Source organism: Aquila chrysaetos, chromosome 6 (assembly GCF_900496995.4).
Source record: "Aquila chrysaetos chrysaetos chromosome 6, bAquChr1.4, whole genome shotgun sequence".
NCBI classification, from domain to species: Eukaryota; Metazoa; Chordata; class Aves; order Accipitriformes; family Accipitridae; genus Aquila; species Aquila chrysaetos.
In genome coordinates, this window is record NC_044009.1 from 23313984 (window position 1) to 23332487 (window position 18504).

The window sequence follows — 18504 nt, forward strand, 5'->3', positions numbered from 1 at the left end:
ATACAGTAGAAAAAAAACCCTGAAGCTAACAACTGAACTAATTCTAAACATCAGTAAGTCCCTGAAAGGGTTTATAGTACAGAGTATTGAGAGTTCTGATTTTGTTTAGGATTTGTTGGTGGTGTTTTAACTGAACTTTCACAATCAGAGTTTCTAGTCTAGAATAGAATGTGATTGCAGTTTCTTTCTCAATACTTTTTGTCTTGCTGACTACATTCTCTGAGAACCAACCTGTCTTTATGTTGCCGTCGGTTGGTGGTCAGGGCCACCGCAATGTTGTCCCAAGCCTTCCATCTGTCCCCCTGGCCTGGGCTCTCACAACCAAGCTGGTTCCAGCATTCTTCAAACACTGCCTTCCATTTCTCATCAGGAGGCACTGCCAGGATCCCAAGTTTCCGCCTAGTAAAATGACCAGTCAGTCTGTTAAAATCAAACAGTCATGAAACAACACATTCAGCTATGAAAACCACCTATGGCTAATGTCAATCTAGCATTTCATACTATTTTACCAAAAGCTGATATACTTAACAGTCTCCACTGTGAACCAAGTCTATCACTAAGAATAAACCTAGAACCTACTGTTTAATTAATGTGTTGAATTTCAACACCTTTTAACTTACAAAAAGTTATACTTATCCTTAAATCTTTTTTCCTTGCTAACTAACATACATTAATCCATGTAACATATTATAATGTTACAAGATTAAAACATTTTTAATACCTACGTGTGGGAACAACTATGAACCTTATTACATTAGGCAAGTCAGTCTTAATCTTTCTTGCAGTATTCCAGGAAACAGTTTGTTTAAACACAAAAAAGACTGGTTTGATTTCCAAGAAAACAGGACATACTGCACTTGACTAGGCTTATCTTCACCACTGGTATTCGTTCAGAAGGCTCAGGACACATTCATGTTAGCAAGGACATAGTACACATATGTCCCAAATATCTCACTATCCTGGAACGTACAAGTAGCATAGCTACACAGATAAATACCAAGGATAGGCATATGGCTCCTGCCCCTAAAGTAGTATCTACATATGATGTTGCACGACATGTTAGGGATGTGCTGGTACAGAGTAAAACAAGCTCAGGCATCTTTTCACTGACAGCTAAAGCTGAGGGATCCTCTATAGCAAAAAGAAAACCAAGAACTGTTGTTCTCCCTACTTTACATATAGGTATAGATATCTCAGACGTATAATGAAATGTTGGGCTTTGAAAAGCTTTCGTAAAGCAAACAAATGCTGTCAGGGTTAACAGTTCTATCTTGATTTAACTCAAGTGTCAGAAATCATCAGACCTTTCGTTAATATTTTTTCCACCATGTTTGAGATGAGAACTAGCAACGCTGGTATGTCCCATGCTTCCAGCTTCACAAAGCAGAAAAAGTAAGCTCTAAGCCTTTTCACAAATTATACCAGAAGATTTTCAACTTCAAGAGAGCCTGAAAAGGGTAGATGAAACCCTTATTTCATGAGCAATCTTCACAAATATGTACATACATTTATTCATAGACTCCCTACTGGGGTAAAAAGCAGACAGCTGCTAAGGTTGCAAGTGTTCAGTTCAGCAGGGAGGCCTGCTTAACTTTGCATCCTGTTGTAGGTGTCAGCACTGTCAAAAGAAATTACCAGTGAACACTTCAGGAAGCATACTGAGAAGTAATCTATATAAAAACATTAAAGTTGTGTTTCTCATTTTAATCTGAAATTTGAGAATATGCTTCAAAGATATTGAATCCTGTACAACAATTACTACTATTGTAAATCAGTATATAGTGCTACCAAATACTGAAATTTCACCAACAACTCTTTAAATTTACTTAAATTTCTTCTACTCAAAGATATCTGTTATGACTTAAATAAAAAGAATGTGGCTTTTTTCCCCAGAGATAATTAAGCAAATTGACCTAATGCATCTGCTATAAATAGAGTTATAGGGATACTTTTCAAAATTATCTTTGCCAGGTTGTTAAAATGCTCTCTTTTGCAATTCAGCAGATTTTTCTACTGTTTTCTTATGCATTGTTTGGAAGAGTTGTAATAACTAGCTAATTCTGTCCAAATGCATCCTCACTGGCATTATTAAATGACATACTAAATGAATTAATTTACCAACAGAATAATTGGCAGACAGCAGAGAGGTCTGTGATTGACTTAATGACTCAAATGTAACTTAGTCCTTCTCAGTACCTCAAAAGTCAGCAGCAGCTGTGAACTCCGGTTCTAACAGTCAGTTCAGATGTAAATAAAAAAAATTTTTGAGACTGCTACAGGACAGTAGCCGCATGTCAGCTATCCTGTAATTTCATACTGTTACTTGGGTATCAAGTAGTAATTAAAGCAAGAACAGCTATAAAGAAGGTTTTTTATCTTATTTTTATTTCCTAAGCAGGAGGGAAGAGGAATGAAAAGGGAAAAACATTTTCAAAATCTCACTGTTTCTTTGGAAAAAATATTTTTAACTGGCCTTTGAAAAAAGACAATAGTTACGTTCTGAAGTATTACTGAACCATATGAGAAATTATTTCTTATTCAACACTCACAATGCTTTAGGTTTGTCCTTCTCATTCTCATACAAACTAGGTTTGAAGTAGGTTCCTGTGATTTTTATCCCAGATCCCCATTCTCCACTGAAGAGACCTTCAATATAATCTCCATTTGGCAAGGTCAGTGTTCCCTTGAGAGAAGATAATAAAAAATTTAACTGACAAGGAAAGAGACTTTTTATTTAGATGGTAACAGTTTACAAGTGACAACTGTTAATACCAACCTTTCCACTCAGAGTCCAGTTATCTGAAAATTCCCCCTCATAGACTGTATCATCCTCAGAAAGCAGGATTCCAGTCCCCTATAAAGAAAATCATAAAGAATACACAGTAGTAATTACAACAGAAGGCCAGACCACAGATCTAAAGATAAACTGAAAAACCTGTTACTAATTCTTAGTAAATTATTTTTTTAAAAGCAGTTTCTGAAGTAGTCCTAGATAAAACAGAGCAGGGATTATAAAGACAGTTTAAAAAGCCAGGACAATGGAAGGTTAGAAGAACAGAAGGTTTACACAGCCTAACATACACTTATCCACCCCAAAAAGCTACCACACTTAGAGGAAAAGTCACTGCAGCACAGAGTCCAGTGTTCAACTCACCGTCATTTTGTTGGTGCTGAAGGCTCCTTCATAATACAGTCCAAACTGAGTAACCACAACACCATTGCCTTGGCAAAGATCATCTTGCCACATTCCCATATACTTTTCTCCTCTGAAGAAAAATGAGTAGGGAGAATACAGTCTAAGTAGTACACTTATATCCTTTCTTTGGCTTTACTGCGATATTTGACCATTACAGAAACCACTAGAAGAGAGTCATACAGCACTTGCTTCAGGTCTGTCAATCTAGTTTCACTAGCTTCATGGAAATAAAGACTCTTTTTGATAGAAGTATACTGTAATGAACTCGTTTCACAATTCACATTGCAAATTGCCCACATCCAAGCAAACTGTTCCTGATGATCTGAAACAATGCTGAGGCCCCATTAAGCCCAATTCCTACCCAAAGGAACCTGAGCAGTTCCAACAGCACATAAGAAACAGGGAAACTTGTTAGCTGATCCAGGTCGGCTAACATCTAAGACTTAAGTTGCACATGAAAGGCGATCTTTGGATTCATCAGGCATTTACCCGATGTATTTAACAGTTATTTAGAAAAGATGCAAGTTGATTTATATTGGCAATTTTTTTGCCAAAGCTTTTGATTTCTTTACCTAAGCTCAGATGACTCAAATTGAGAGGGTAATAAATGAAAGAAACCAAGCTGTTCTACTGGGGGACAGGAGGGAGACCTACAAAGTCACGCATGACATTTTGAAAATATTAGAGTGCAAAAACTGTAAGGAAACGGTTCACATTGTAGAAAGTTTCTGGATAATAGCCTAACAAAGGTCACGCCATTAAAAAAATTATTAGACAATTAAAGATTTCTCACAAGTAAACATCAGCCTCCTTCAGACTGCTATTTAAAATACTTTATGTGTGTAAATCCACAGAGGTCAGTCTACAGTGTTTGAAACCAAGTGCAAGTCCCAAATATTTTGAAACAATCTATTTTTCCAGTTGTTCTGAAAAAGAACATGTTTTCACCATACAAGTAATAAAAAAAAATTAACTTGTCAAGGACTTATGTTTGGTTTTAGAGGGAAAATAGTGATTGATTTAATAGAAGCCTGCTAATTACAGAGCATTTTCCTTCTAGTACCCAGGAAAAATTATGGTCATAGTCAAGAGAGCAAGCCCAGCCATTAATCTAAATTCAGGGGTATCTTCCAGCTGATTGGACCCATAACCTAGCAGGATGCTGGTCTGATTCATCATGCCAGCTACAGGGGTCTCTGCTGGGTGAAGGCTTCTTGAAGAGACAGATGCAGCATACTCAGTTACCAGGATGGAAACATAACAGAGTAGAAGTCCCACTTGCTCAAATGACTGGTTTGCAGTAACGACAGCAAGTTATAGAGTGTCTGCAGCTATTCCTTATTTGTCTGGGCTGAAGAATAAGAAGTGAAGAAAATGAATCCTTAGGCCACAAACATATGCACATATCCTTCCCTGAGACCAGAAGGAAAACTACCATGAGGGCAGCTCACTCATATTTGAGTAACTCTGGAAAAGAAAGAAATGCCACACTCCTCCCCGCCATGACCTACCACTGCATTTACAAATTCTGGAGGTGAGAGGATCTGTGAAGAAAGCTGCCATCTCGATCATTTGTCCTAGGTAAATAAATGACTAAATAAAGCATGTGGAGACATCTTGACACTAGAGTCTAAGAACAACCACCACCACTGAGAAAGACGAGATGCAAAACTGACATCAGGAAATAACCTAGACATGCTACAGACATTTCAGGAAAATATCCACATACACACTCCCCCACACCCCCTTCACCTCCAGACTTTTTACTACTTTGCTTTTTAAGCGGGCTTTCAGTTAAACCAAAACCAGTTTTCTTGGGCTCTCAACAAAAGCTCTCTTTTCAGGAAAAAACAGCATTAAATTGGTGACTGAAAAAAACAAACTATATTGATCTGTGTGTGCTCAGAGAGTATTCATTTAGCACACATATTTAGTGCAGTTTTGTTTCCGAGACCATCATTTTACTAATCTGCCCTGAGATAAAGCATCTTCCCTCTGCTGCATTGACAAAGTAAGTCAATGGAAAACCTGAGCACAAGCTGAAATTTACCTAGTCCTGTATATCCCATCTGATCACAGAACAACCCAGCCTTGCAGGCCTGAGATGAAAGAATACTCCTCACATGACATTCATAAAACTTTCAGCACTTGCACAACAAGATACCTCAACAAGATACCATATTCAGTGCTAGTTTTCAGGCAGGAGTATGATAGGAAAGCAAGGCAAAAAAAACCAAAGCAAAACAAAACCCCCCACATTTACTCCAGAAGCAGCACCAAAAAGCAGTCTCTAGACCCAATTCTTTAGATCATCAACCCAAAAAGCCTACTATAAAGAAGGAAAGAAAAAAAAAAAAAAAAAAAAAAAAAAAAAGATACATGCACTACCACTGCTTCTAACAGATCAAATCCTTTCCTACTCTTTTTGCAATTGCATGTCATAGCAGTGTTTTAAGGATTCATGGAACTGAAGCATTACCTTGTGATATCATCAAAAACTCCATAACCACTCTTCTTATCCATTGTCCACTGTCCAATGAACATACTGGGAGAGGAAGAGGTCAGCTTCCCACTGCGTAGCAGACCATGCCCATGACGCATGTTATCCTGAAAACACCCTTCATACACCTCACCAGTAGCATAGCTGTAATGAAAAAGAGAGTAAGATTCCTATAGTCTACTTTTCTGTTGTGAGTTTGGAGTTTTTTTGGTTGATTTGGGTTCTTTGATTGGTTTTTTTTTGTTGGGTGGTTTTTGTTTTGTTTTTTTTTTTTTTTTTGTTTGGTTGGTTTTTTTGTTCCCCCCTACCCCTGCCAAACAGCTTAACCCTCTCTTTTTCCTTCTAGGAATTACATTACAGCCACATCAAGCAGGAACTATAGTAAAAGTATATTTGGGATAAAAGCGAGCCTTTAATACAAGCCTTCTGATGCTTTGTTGTTTCAAAGCCACTCTCTCCCCAACAAGCAAGGCCATGAGAGGTTATATTTATTTCTCAGAAGAAAGAATCCTCTATTACTGAAAGGTGGTAGCAACATTAGAACAGACATTAATAACAGAACACTACAAGTATGCATCGTGAGCCATCTACCAAAAGCAAAGCAGAAAATAAGCCAAGCTAACTATAACCACAAGTCTGAAATGTAACAAGAAAGCGACATACAGAGGCTTGGTAAGCAGTGTGCCAGAGCATCAGCCCTGCTCTCCTGCAATGACAGCAACACAAACACTACGTTACCTGTAAACTCCATGCCCACACATTTTGCCTTCCTTCCAGTACCCCACATAATGGTCATCCTTATTCAGTGCTTTGTTTGGCACTCTGTATTCACCATACCTGTCAATGCACGGAAATGGAACACAAGCAGCTATAATACTAACGCATTTCATTAAAAACAGGAGCAGATATATATCACAGACCCATTCTAAAATCAGAATGCTCTATATCATTTTTAGAACACCTCTTTCAACTACAGCACTTACAGATTTTTTTTTTTTTAAGAGAAAGCAGGAATTCCAACATCACTAGGTCAATTTAGTCCGTAGTGCTTTTCTCCTGTTTGATTGTGGCACGTTGTAAGTATTCCCCTCTCTACCACACTACAGCATTTTTCTCAACTTTCTGAAGGCCACAAGTCTTCTCACATCCTAACACTGCTTCTACTTTTGTTGTCAGGACTTAATAATTCAAGCACACCTTTATTCCAGGGAAAGATGAAAACATATATCTCTACAGACAATATTTTTTAAAAAAGATGCTTGCTTCCAATTATGCTCAAACACTGGCACAGAATTGTTCACAATTTCAGTATGCCTGAAAAGAATGAGACACACAACTTTTATTTACTGATTTTAATCTTCTGAGGAGATTAAAATCCAGTTATGAAGGTTCTCCAGAGAGCACATGTACCCCAACCAGACATTACTATTAAGTGTTGAGACTGTAGCATGCATTTGATAATCCTAGCAGTTATAGCTAAATACCAATCCATTTATTTCTGGTGGGGATTGGTTTGCAATATTTCCATCTCCAACAACCCTAAAATCACCACATGACCAAAGCTCTAGTCTGGTTTTATAGTTTGACATTATACCAATAGCTAAGGTGCACTTTAAAAAGCTGTCTGCAGCCAGACCACATTTCAATTTCCCCTCCAACTCAATACTTTGAAAATACATCTGGAAGCCAATAGGACTTCTCATATATTTTTATCCTGCCCAGTACAGACATGTCTGCTCACAAGATTCATATAAAAATACCTTTGGAAAGAAGGTAACCTCTTAGCCTCAGTAGTGCCCTAGGCAGATTCTTAGCAATGAAGTCCATAGATTAATTCAAAGCTGTGTAATAAATTATTAAATTACTTTCAAGAGGTCTTATTTGTTTCACCAGATAAGTTGATAATGTCCAGAACTTCCATTCATCCTATTTTCAAACTCCTCTGTACTAGTTATCTTAATCATCAGGATCACATTCTCTCATTAGTTTTGTTTTCATCACCCAAACCCTGAAATCTTCATTCAAGATTTTGTTGTCTCCTTCCTGAATTACTAAACCCTTGCTCTACCAGAAATACAGCAAGGAAAACATTAGAGAAAATGCATCACTACATTGCATGAAAGGCATTGCATTTTTAGAAGGATAAGAAAAACAATACCAGAACTTTTGAAAGAATATGGCAACACAAAAAGTTAATAGTTGCCTGTACAGCAGAAAGTTGACCACAGACTTTTCAATTGGCTTCCTCTGCTTAGAGCTTTACACCCACCTACCCATTCTTTCTCCTCCACTGTTTTACCATTTCCTTCCTCCATCCTACAGCTGATTACCCTAATTAGTTTCAGCTTTTATGAAAGAGCAAATTTTTAATCATGCAGTTGCAGAGTCTGTTGTGAAGAGAGCCAGCATACCTCTGGATAAATGAGAAATTATCTATATATCAATATATAGATATATCTTGTTAACATACATAACGCTGAGTCAGTAAGATTCACTGCAAACCCTTTCAAGGTTTTTGTTATTATCTTCTACAGCAAAAGGTATTTCTTGCCCTCTGGCTCCACAAGTAGTGAGAGGATCTTACCCATCCTCCAGTCCAGTCCGGAAAGTCCCAGAATACATTCTTCCATCTGCCCACTTTAGGATCCCTCTGGAAAAAATACAAAGCCGTACATGTGTATAAGATAATCATTTCACTTCACACTTCCCAAATAACTTCTGTGAGTAAGCCTACTTATTGATACAGCAACCACCTCATTTTGTTTTCAACTGTTATGTTCAAACGCTTTTACCTGCCATGGGGTTTTCCCGAAAGCCATCTCCCATCATAAACAGCATCCTTAAATCGAGGGTCCTTATAGAAGGTGTATTTGGCACTGCGAGAAATCGGAGGTTCCTGTCGTGGCACATTCGCACCAGCTCCATATAGAACTAAGTCAGAAGTCCCTCTAAGGGCCTGATCCACTGCTTGGCTGATTGCCCTCAGCCACTTGGTCTGAAACAGAAAGCATTTCATCACAGAATTTAGCTAACATCTGTCTTTGCCTTGAATCTCACCTCTACAGCAACTACAATAATCTCCATCGCACTCCTCAGTAGAGTGTTGTAAAATGGAGCACTGCTACACTCAAGCACAGTGTATAGTCAACCTGCATACCAAGTTGTAGGAAGACTTCATTCTTGGTGAATACTTAGGTGATACTTCTCCCTATTTGGTTTCACAGTAGGAGAGAAAAACTCATTCATATTACTGAAGCCATGGAAAATTTGTAGATATGCCTACCTTTTCCTGTGGTGTTGAAGAAACAAGAACAAGCTGCTCTTCTGGTGTTGTAATCTTCAATCCATTCCTACATGATGGAGCAAAAACTATTTTAATCTAGTGAAATTTCATACTGAAAAAGGCAAGGTTTCTTAGAGCATGAATATTGTATCTTCCCTCCCCCACCCCAGCTAGCATTCACTTTAATATTAAAGTCGGCAGTCAAAAGAAGCAGCAGGAAAGACTGCTCGCTTCCCTCCTGACTACCTTATTCTTTCTGATGTTTATACTTTTTTAAGACATAAAAATACACTAAGTTTTCTGAAACAAGAAAGAGGGTAGACACGATTGCATCCAGCCAATTCCACTCCTAGTTTACAACAGTTGGTTACAAAATGCTCATCCTCCCTCCCAAGATACCTGACTATTTCAGCATCATAAGCAAGAATACTCACACATTACCAGCTTCTTCTGAAAGAGCTTCTACCCACAGTGTGGACAAGGGAAAAATATGGTGTGTTGAGAACTGTAGGCAAGGAGAAGGAAAAGGGAAGCTTCACCAGGTACTTATCCATTACCCCTGCCCCATGCTTTTTCTGAACAGTTTTTTCGCTTTCTTTGAGGACTAGGGAAAACTGAGCATTACAGGCTCCTTACATGCACCTTGTTCTGAGAAACAGCCAACAGAAACCATGCCAATCACCGGGCAACAACAGTCAAACATTAAACCAAAAAAAAGTACAAATAAACTTGAAATGATGTAAACATGAAAAAATATCACTTTTAAGTGTTCAAGCAACATTGCAGTGAACGGTGCAAAAACTTATCTTCGCTATATGAAAAATATGTCATGTTGTTTGAGGCAGAGAAAAGATTTTGTTCCTGGACACAAGCTGGCTTACCTGAGCATGTACCAGAGCATCATTAAAGAGGATGAACCAGTTTACAGAGAATCTTCCAGCATGCTGTAGTGACAAGCCCCGATTGCTGCTTTCACAGATTAAACGACGCTCTGGCTTCCGCAAGGAATCCTACAGGTAAGGTGAAAAACAAAATTAAGGTCAGTGCTACTTGTCTTTCATAGTAAAGGCCCAACCTTTCTAAAGTTAAAGAGTGGTACAGGAACACAGATTAGAAAAGTGAGAAGTGCAACTGGGACAGTACCATCACTAACAGACACGGGGTGTAATGCTAACAGCAAGAGATTCAAGCTGCTAATAATTGTCATTATACCGTCATTTTCCCAGGAAAGGTCTTCCAGAAGCCAAGTGTGTATTCTGCTTCTTTCCTTTTTCTGCTAAGATGGACAGCAAGGCTCTCATAACAAGAACTACAATCCTGTAGCTTCTGGTATTCTGGAGATGCCTATAGGGCACAAGGTAAGACAGACCTGAGAGTGTTTCTGAACACCTGTACCAACAACACTAACCAAGCTGCAATGCAACTGCTCATTTTATTAAATCGGCACCAAATGCATGGCAGTTGGTCTGGTTAATAAAGTAACAGTGGAGGCCAAGTTATGTTCTTGGTCACATGTTCTGTTGGTGTGCTGGGAGTTTTTAAAATCACAGAAGTTCCACGAACGTTAAGAGGAGAATGAATAATATACAATTACATGATCTACCTTCTTGCAGCTTAACAAGCTCTAGCAGAAGTAGTGCTAATAATTGCAGGGGTAATACTTAAAATGACTATATTGGGATAAACGTACAAGCAGTTATTGTTCCTGCTTAGTCATCTTCCATTTCAAAAGAATGCAATTACATACATCCAAATGGGTGGCATTACAGCCAAGGATAGCTACAGTAGTGATGCCAAATGGAACTGAAAAGCAACAGGCAAACATCAGAATAATGTATTTGCAATTAAGTACTCAGGCACACAAACAAGTTCTGGCAGGGTAACATCTGCCATGTGATCTGTGCAGGCGTGGTGCAAGATTGCACAAATAAACGTGCATGATCTTCCCTGCAGCAAACACAAGTCAGAGGTAGCTTCTCTGAGGACTAAGCTATTTCTAATTACCTGGCATTTGCTTCACACAGTTACTTCCGAGCCATAAGTTTCACGTGTATATTTATTCAGATACAGATAACAAAGCCAGCTTACCACTTCAAAACACGTGGCAAGCTTTAGCAAAGTTCTAGCGTAATTATGAAGTCGTCCAAATGGCATGAAAAACAGAGCATTCAGAACTTCCACTAGCTGGAGGTTTTCCTCATTCTTCTCAGACAGTTTCTGTAACAGCTCCTGGTTTTTACTCAAGAAGTCTCTAAATGATGGGACCATTGGGGAACAGAGGGAGGAGAGAAGAAGAAAGACAGCAAGACATCAGTGATGTTTTACATAAATGAGCTCCAAATGCCCCTTTTTGGATTACCATAAGCCAATAAAAATTATAAAGACAAACGCATGCTGCTTATTAATCTATTCCCAATTTAGTTTAAGGAAGTACAGTAATATAGACATGTAGCTCTAGCAACTGCAACACAGGACTTTTTTTTACTTCTAGTCTCACATGCTCAATCATTAAACTGGTTGAAGAAAAAGTTGACCAAGTTACCCCACTTGGAGAGTAACTAACTGCCTTTTTCCCCTTTAACACTTGATTAGTAAAAAAGCTAACAGGTGGAATGACTTCCCCATTAGTGTTAGAGTAGTAAATTTCTTAGACTGGTGATTCATACAAAAAGGCCTGAAAGAATTTTAGCTTTGCTCCAGTGCACTTCCCTAAATATATCCAAATAAACTCTTCCCCACCCCTGCTGTTCAAGGCAACTGACCAGTTTTTCCCCTAACTAGAAAAATTACATCCTACCTCAAAGAAAGGCAGGAAATCTGTTCAATCCTCAGTCTGATTTCCAAGAGGGAGAACTAATCTAGTTCAGAGAAGAAGAGGGAAATGACTCTGAAGACAATGCATTAGCACACAAACCCAGGATTTCTTCATTAAAAGGAAAACAAACCTACTTTTCCCTCTCCTTCACCATATCTGTGTGCACACATGTGCTGGCACATATGACACATCTGCATTAAAACACATCCAGCTGGGAAGCATTTAAACCACAAGCTGCAAGAATCAGGTGAGGCTGAGAAAGCAGGCCCCAGGGACAGCGAAACAGATCAGAGAATTGCACAGCAGGGTCACTAAGAATTCTACATGATTAGCAAAAGGCCATTTCACACATCAAAATAACATACCTTGTCTAGGTCTGCTACTGATATTTAAGAACTCTCCTGTTCAACAAGCCTTAGGAATAAAGTCTTCTTTAGAGAGAAGACCATATTTCTTAATTTTACAGTTAACCATCTGGATGGCTTGCATTTTTAAAGTGCTTCAAGATCCTCACATGGAGGTCTCTGTAGAAAAGCGTCAAATAACAACAGATTCATAACACTGAGCATAGCTCATCTACTCTTTCAGAGGACATGCTCAAAAACCTGCCAACAATGGAGACTTCTATTGAAGCTAGCACTTTTTTTAAAGCTGGGACTATTTGTAATGCATTCATACTGCAGAATATCCATAAAAGACAGGCTGACATTGCTAACCATTGACTTAAGACAGGATCCCTCAGGGAGGGGGCAGGGGGGAAATTCATCATTATCAGCAAAGATATTCTTGACTTCCCTTTGCAAGTAACAGGACAAAACTTCTAAGACATCTCCTCCCTGAAGTTTCAGAACCTGAAAAAGTGTTATTCACCTAATGAGACCCTGGCTACAGTAGGAGAAGCTGTGAAACCTGACAGTGACAACTGATGTGATGAATTCAGTATAAGTAATTTCAGCAGCCAGAACTTTTCAGTACTAATTATAAATAAGCTTATACTTGAACTAAGATTTCCTGTAAGTCACCCTAAAAATCTTGCCCAATGCAGAAAGATTCTCAATGTCTCGCTGCAGAGGGATTTTGTATTTAGTCTTTGGCACTGGTCCTCAGGTGCAGAAGACTCTTTGCATCAGGTACCCTGGTGTTTCAAAGAACTTCCAATACCATCAGTTACATTACATTCAAAGTGCTCCATAAACAGCTGTAACAATTACTCCCAGATTACAGAATTTAGGAAGGAAGGAAAGCTGGCAATTCCTCAGATGAGTTAAAAAAATACCCTCACTGCAACAACTTTTTTACAGCACTAGAGTCAAAGATGCACAGTGTCATTGCTTTATTTCCTAGACAAAAATACTATTGAACTAAGAAAAAAGCTTTACTTTATGATCTATAAACTTCAAATATACTTTCTCAGGCCTTAAAGGCACAATTCCTTCCTCACATTTAAGAGCATCTATGCATGAAATAGAGTAAAGCAACCTGAAGAGGCAGAGAAGATACATGGACAGAAATGTTGTTGTTTTAGCATAATTCCAAAGCGCTTCCATAAACTTAAAGAATTCAAATGAAAGTGAATTCACATTACCTACTCTTACTAATTCTTACAGAAAAGTTCGCTGTTCTGTATTTTCTTGACAGCAACACTTGAAAGAATAAAATACTAACAAACACTGAATAGATGATGAAAACAACCTGAAGACTAAGCTTTCAAAAAAATCATTATCTGAAATGTATTTATGTTTCTTTCAAGGAATTTACAATAATTTATGCTTTTTTCCTCCTTTCTCCACCTTCAAGATAAAGTAACTGCTCATTCAGCAGCATTTTAACCTAAACTTTTATCACAGTTAAGAAGTAACTTTTTCTTCACCTGATGGAAAAGGAATTAGTGTACTAGAGTAAGCTGAGACCAAGTCTCTGCATGCTCACTACTACATACACACACAATTCTTTAAAGCACAGTTCTTTGCTAGTTGACCAAAAACTCCAGAAAATGGTAAAGCTTTGCTTACATTGCTGGCTTTGCAAGGAGCATAAATCCTCCCATTACAAGGAAGTTTGTTACTGAAGTACAATACCTAGAATAGGGAAGAAAATGAGCTTCAGTTACAAAATAAGAACATCCCTGGAGATAGCAACTGTTGTAATTTCCACCAGTTTACCAATGAGATCTGTAGTATCTTTTACTATTACAAGTGATCTAAGTACTTAAGAAAATATTAAACAGTGAAACACTCAATGTTACTGGAACACTAAGTATTCACTTTCCACATGAGGACAGAACATGTGTTACTATTCCACATTTCTCCTGTCATTAGCACAATGCAGAGGGGTTACTTTGCAAATGAAACTTTGATTTTTTTTTTTTTGGGTTTTTTTTTTGTTTGTTTGTTTCCCCCAAATTTGGGCATGTACAGAATATGCCATCTGTTTCAACAATTGAAAAAAAAGAAAAGCACCTTTCTCCAAGGGAAGAGGTCTCAGCTTAGCCCAATTAACAGATAATACTTGTGTTGCCTGACAGATCCTTGGAAGATGGTCAAGGCACTATGCTGAGGAGCATGCATAGGTTCTAATGCTATACACAGAAAAACGTGTAAAGCATTAGAAAGCAAAGGGGGAGAGCAGAAGACAGGCAGTAACAACGAGAACAGAAATTAGGTATTTCAGTCTCTGACAAGGAACAAGAAGAAATTATGAAACCCTTCTAATCTCAGTAACGAGAACCAATTCTGGAAATCCAGGTTACAAGAAAACTGAAGTCAAAGACTAAGTAAGAAAGGGAGAAAATACATATTTACAATTATGAACAACCCATTTGATAAATGGAGAAGAAAGCTTCTTTTAGGGTGACATGGCATAAGTTTATCACTGACCCAGTAAAAGTTGTAACTGTTGTGCCTGTGTTAGAAAAGTGCAACTAGCTGCACATTCTAAATGCTACAGCATAACAACTGAAGTTGATGATCCTGAAATTTTGTTCCCTTAGAAATTTTCAGGCGTCTGGTAACCAAGACTACATTCAGAGAGGACATTTTTAGACTCTCCCCTCTGTCAAGCCAGTGTTTTTCAGAAGCTTGTAGGTATTAAGTATGATGAGACTTCTGCTACATTTGGATGAAATTACCCAGCAACTACAAAAGTTATGGAAGAGAAAGACAGCAAAGAGCATGACTGCATAGACTTCCTCTCCCAAAAGCATTAAGCTAATAAAAATAATAACCAGGATAACTCAGACCTAATTCTGAGCACTAAAGCAGCTCTGTCATTGGGGTGACAGGTGTAATGCTAGCTAGTTAGCAGATATCAGGACAGAAGAATCGTTGTTCTGGGAGACAATTTTTAGTTAATGACTATTGAAAAGGCATTTCGTAACCACAGAAAACCCCCAAAGGTAGCTTTACTTAGTAGCCTAGCCATGGTAACTCTATTACATTATATTACAAGATCCTTACTATTAACTAACAAACGTCACTTTTTACAGATATATATGCAGCAACCAAAGAAGAGTTTGTATGTAGTTTTACATTAGGGAAGCTGAAGCTGTCCAGTGTACTCCACTGGTAAAGACTTTGAAATATATAGCTCACTACAAAATGAATTAGTTTGTGTAAAACCCTCCATACATTTTAAATAGCAAGAATACAATTTGTACAACAGTTACTTATGTAGCTTTCCTTATGATCTACTTTCCCCTAACTCAGGGCTTGTTGTGGTCAGTAGATAAAGCCTGCAGAGACTCAAGATGAGAGGGAATTGGATACTTGCTCAGTGTAACTATCCAAAAAGAGACTGGAATGCTTCAGGATGGCCAAGCTCCTGGCTTCTTTTACTCCATGAAGAAAGCTACTTAAAGAAGCTCCATGTTGACCAATGAGATAGCATAGCTTGCTGAACCTGCTTGCCATTTCCTGCAACAACTGGATTGTACTTGCATTGCCCAAATTATCTGTAACAGACCAGAAAGCAATTTAGCTTACCTTACAAAAGAGCAGCACCCATTAATAAAGGGAATTACCACAAGGTGCTGTTTAGATGTTTTATTGGCAATTTCACCTCATGGCTACATTATCCAGAATGAGGAATTCAACAATTTTAGACTAAATACAGCTCAAATAATTAAGTTATTTCAGGTGAAACAGTCAGGAAAAGTGCAAATACTAATAACATAGTGCAGATGTCAAAATGCAACTGTATTTCACCAGTTCATCCAAACAGGGGAGAAGAGTAAGACCTTAGCTTTATCTTAAAAATATATAATTACTTTTAAATTTTGCATAAAGAAATTTCTTGTGAAACATAGGGGAAATAATATCAAAGAAAATATTAGAAGAAGTTCTTACCTAAACCTAAAAGAGGTCTAAGAACCTGAGATTTGATCTCACTCAGTTTGAAATAAAACCTTCTCTCAGTAGAAGCCAACTCATGCAAACTGGCAATATATCCCATTACGTTTTTGTCTACTAAGACCAAACAGTTGTCACCACCAGCTATCACATTGCTTATGTACCCTATCTGAAAGATGAAAAAGAGAAAAGAAAAAAACAGCAGCTTTAATATTTTGCTTTTTACACTCCAATTTAAAAATAGGGCAATGCAGAATAAAGCATATCTTTAGGAGCACTAAGTGATAATAAGTATTAGTTACCTACAGTGACAAACAATGCATTCAATACTGGCTTAATACAAGAATGATAAAAGTAGAAGAAACATTTATAGTCAATGCTGTTCATTTTCCTGGTACTGACAGAGCCTAAAAGACAATAAATAGACCATCTTTTAAGGTGACTCACACAACCATTCCATATTTAAGAGATAGTGACCTTAAGTTCAGTCACTTTCAGAATTGCAATATACTTCATGGTTCTATCAACAATGTTGATATTAAATAGTATCATTACATCAGCTACTTCCCCTACTAATTAGGAAGTGAGAATAACAAGGCTTTAATATTATGACTGTGCTCTGAACTATAGTCCTTTCTGGACCTGAAAGATGTCAATTTATTGATAATAGTATTAAAGTATCAATAAACTGAACTAATATTAATAACTATACTAACACCACAAGTGGTATTAGTGTAGGTATTAGTAGGTATTTGCTTTCCACAGTAGTTGGAAGGAAAATGCTTCTCTAAGGTCAGCACAAGTGCTACTGATACTTTGTGGCTCCTCACTAATTCTGGTTCCCATGCAATACTATATAGTAATTCAGTGTTTGAGCTCTACTTTTATCTCCTCTGTTGCTAAATAGAGGATTCCTTAGAAACGTTGAGCCAGAGTTGTTCAACAAGCAACCCACAGGCCAATTCTGATACGCAAGGGCCTACAAGTCACCCTACAAGAGAAGGGAAGGGAATGGCTAGCAACAATCTTACAGAAGGAATACAAGTGTGTGCATGTCTGCATGCACATACACGTGTGCACACACATGCACGTGCATATGCATGTACCCAGTGCCTAAATCCCTGTGTCTCCTCAAAACCCCTCTCCAACTGCTATTCTGCTCAATCTAGGGAAGTAGCAATGAGACCCAGAAGAGCTGAGACAAAGAGCTGCTTTCTACCCTCACCATCTCCTTTTTGTTACCTTGAACTCAGGTCGGTCTGAAATCAAACAACTTGGAAAAGGACATGCAGAATACACACTCCCCTACCTCACACTAACTTCAAGGCAGATACGAGATTCAGCTTGATGAAAAAAGTTTGCATAGGGGCACCTCCTCTCCCCGCTAGACATGCAAATGCACACTTCAGTGCCTTTGCTCAGTTCCCCCTTTACACCCATGAGAATGGGAGGGAGAGGGAAGGAGATGGTGCAGAACTTGGGGACCTTCTGCCTACTCACAGACAAGATGCGTAGGAAGCAGAAGGGAACAGAGAAGGCAGTGCACTCAATCACTTGAGAAACAACAGGAAAATGGAGAGCAATAGCAGCGAAGAATAAACATATGAAGACTGTGGTGAAAACAGCACAATGTAAGGGTGCACTTCCGCAGCATGCACATATGGAAGGAAATGGATTAGACACACAGGAAACACCTCCTTGTCCCTCAAACAGAAGGAAAGACCAAGAAACAGGCAGAGAAGAGAACAATACTAACTAGGCCTTCTCTCTGCCCTCCATAAGCTGTGCTCCTGATTTGACTGCTAGGAACCAGTTACTTGACTTGACACCCTTAAAGCTAGTTGAACAACCAGCACTCTGCTAGTTCCAAAAAGCATCAGTATGATTTGCACTAACTTAAAGGAAATACCACTCACCTTACTACAGGATAGTAACAAAACTGGACTCTTAGTACAGCTATTTTCATACAAATTATTTTCTTCTGTTGTCTCCTGGCCACTGTAATATAATCCAGGTTGGAAGTCTTCCTCATCTGCTAAGAAGAGGGAATAATCTAGTCCTGCTGCTGTACTCCAAACACCATCACCACACACCTGAAATTCATGAGGAAGGAAAAGACATTAGAAGTCATCAGCTGAAGCTGAAGAGGAGAGTACTTAACTCTTCTCAACACACATGCACATAATACACCTGCCAAAAAAGTATTGCAATAACTGGTAATTTTTTAACTTCAGCATCTCATAACAAATACATTTCTTGCAGGTATACTGAAAATTATCTTTCTTTCCAGTCTTCTTTCCAATGGCTGATTTTCTGCCTTTAAATTATAAATCAGTTTTATTTTTAAATGGGCATCAGGTGAGC

At 38.2% G+C, this 18504-nt stretch overlaps 1 protein-coding gene across 6 annotated transcripts in view; it reads right to left on the minus strand.

Moving 5' to 3' along the window:
• ALS2 (alsin Rho guanine nucleotide exchange factor ALS2) overlaps positions 1–18504 on the minus strand; it is a 51996-nt gene that overhangs the window by 18094 nt on the left and 15398 nt on the right. For 5 of the 6 annotated variants that reach the window (XM_041124338.1, XM_030016907.1, XM_030016909.2 and 2 more), the window contains exons 9-25: positions 18057–18233; positions 16138–16309; positions 15563–15743; positions 13807–13872; positions 11068–11230; positions 10192–10323; positions 9861–9989; positions 9414–9484; positions 8980–9046; positions 8489–8691; positions 8281–8346; positions 6435–6533; positions 5676–5840; positions 3155–3266; positions 2777–2854; positions 2550–2683; positions 232–420 (exon numbers count right to left, since the gene is read on the minus strand). In XM_041124338.1, the coding sequence (XP_040980272.1) occupies positions 232–420; positions 2550–2683; positions 2777–2854; positions 3155–3266; positions 5676–5840; positions 6435–6533; positions 8281–8346; positions 8489–8691; positions 8980–9046; positions 9414–9484; positions 9861–9989; positions 10192–10323; positions 11068–11230; positions 13807–13872; positions 15563–15743; positions 16138–16309; positions 18057–18233 (2204 nt within the window). The remainder of the gene's footprint in view (positions 1–231; positions 421–2549; positions 2684–2776; positions 2855–3154; positions 3267–5675; positions 5841–6434; positions 6534–8280; positions 8347–8488; positions 8692–8979; positions 9047–9413; positions 9485–9860; positions 9990–10191; positions 10324–11067; positions 11231–13806; positions 13873–15562; positions 15744–16137; positions 16310–18056; positions 18234–18504) is intronic. The other variant, XM_030016910.2, reaches the window with a different exon arrangement.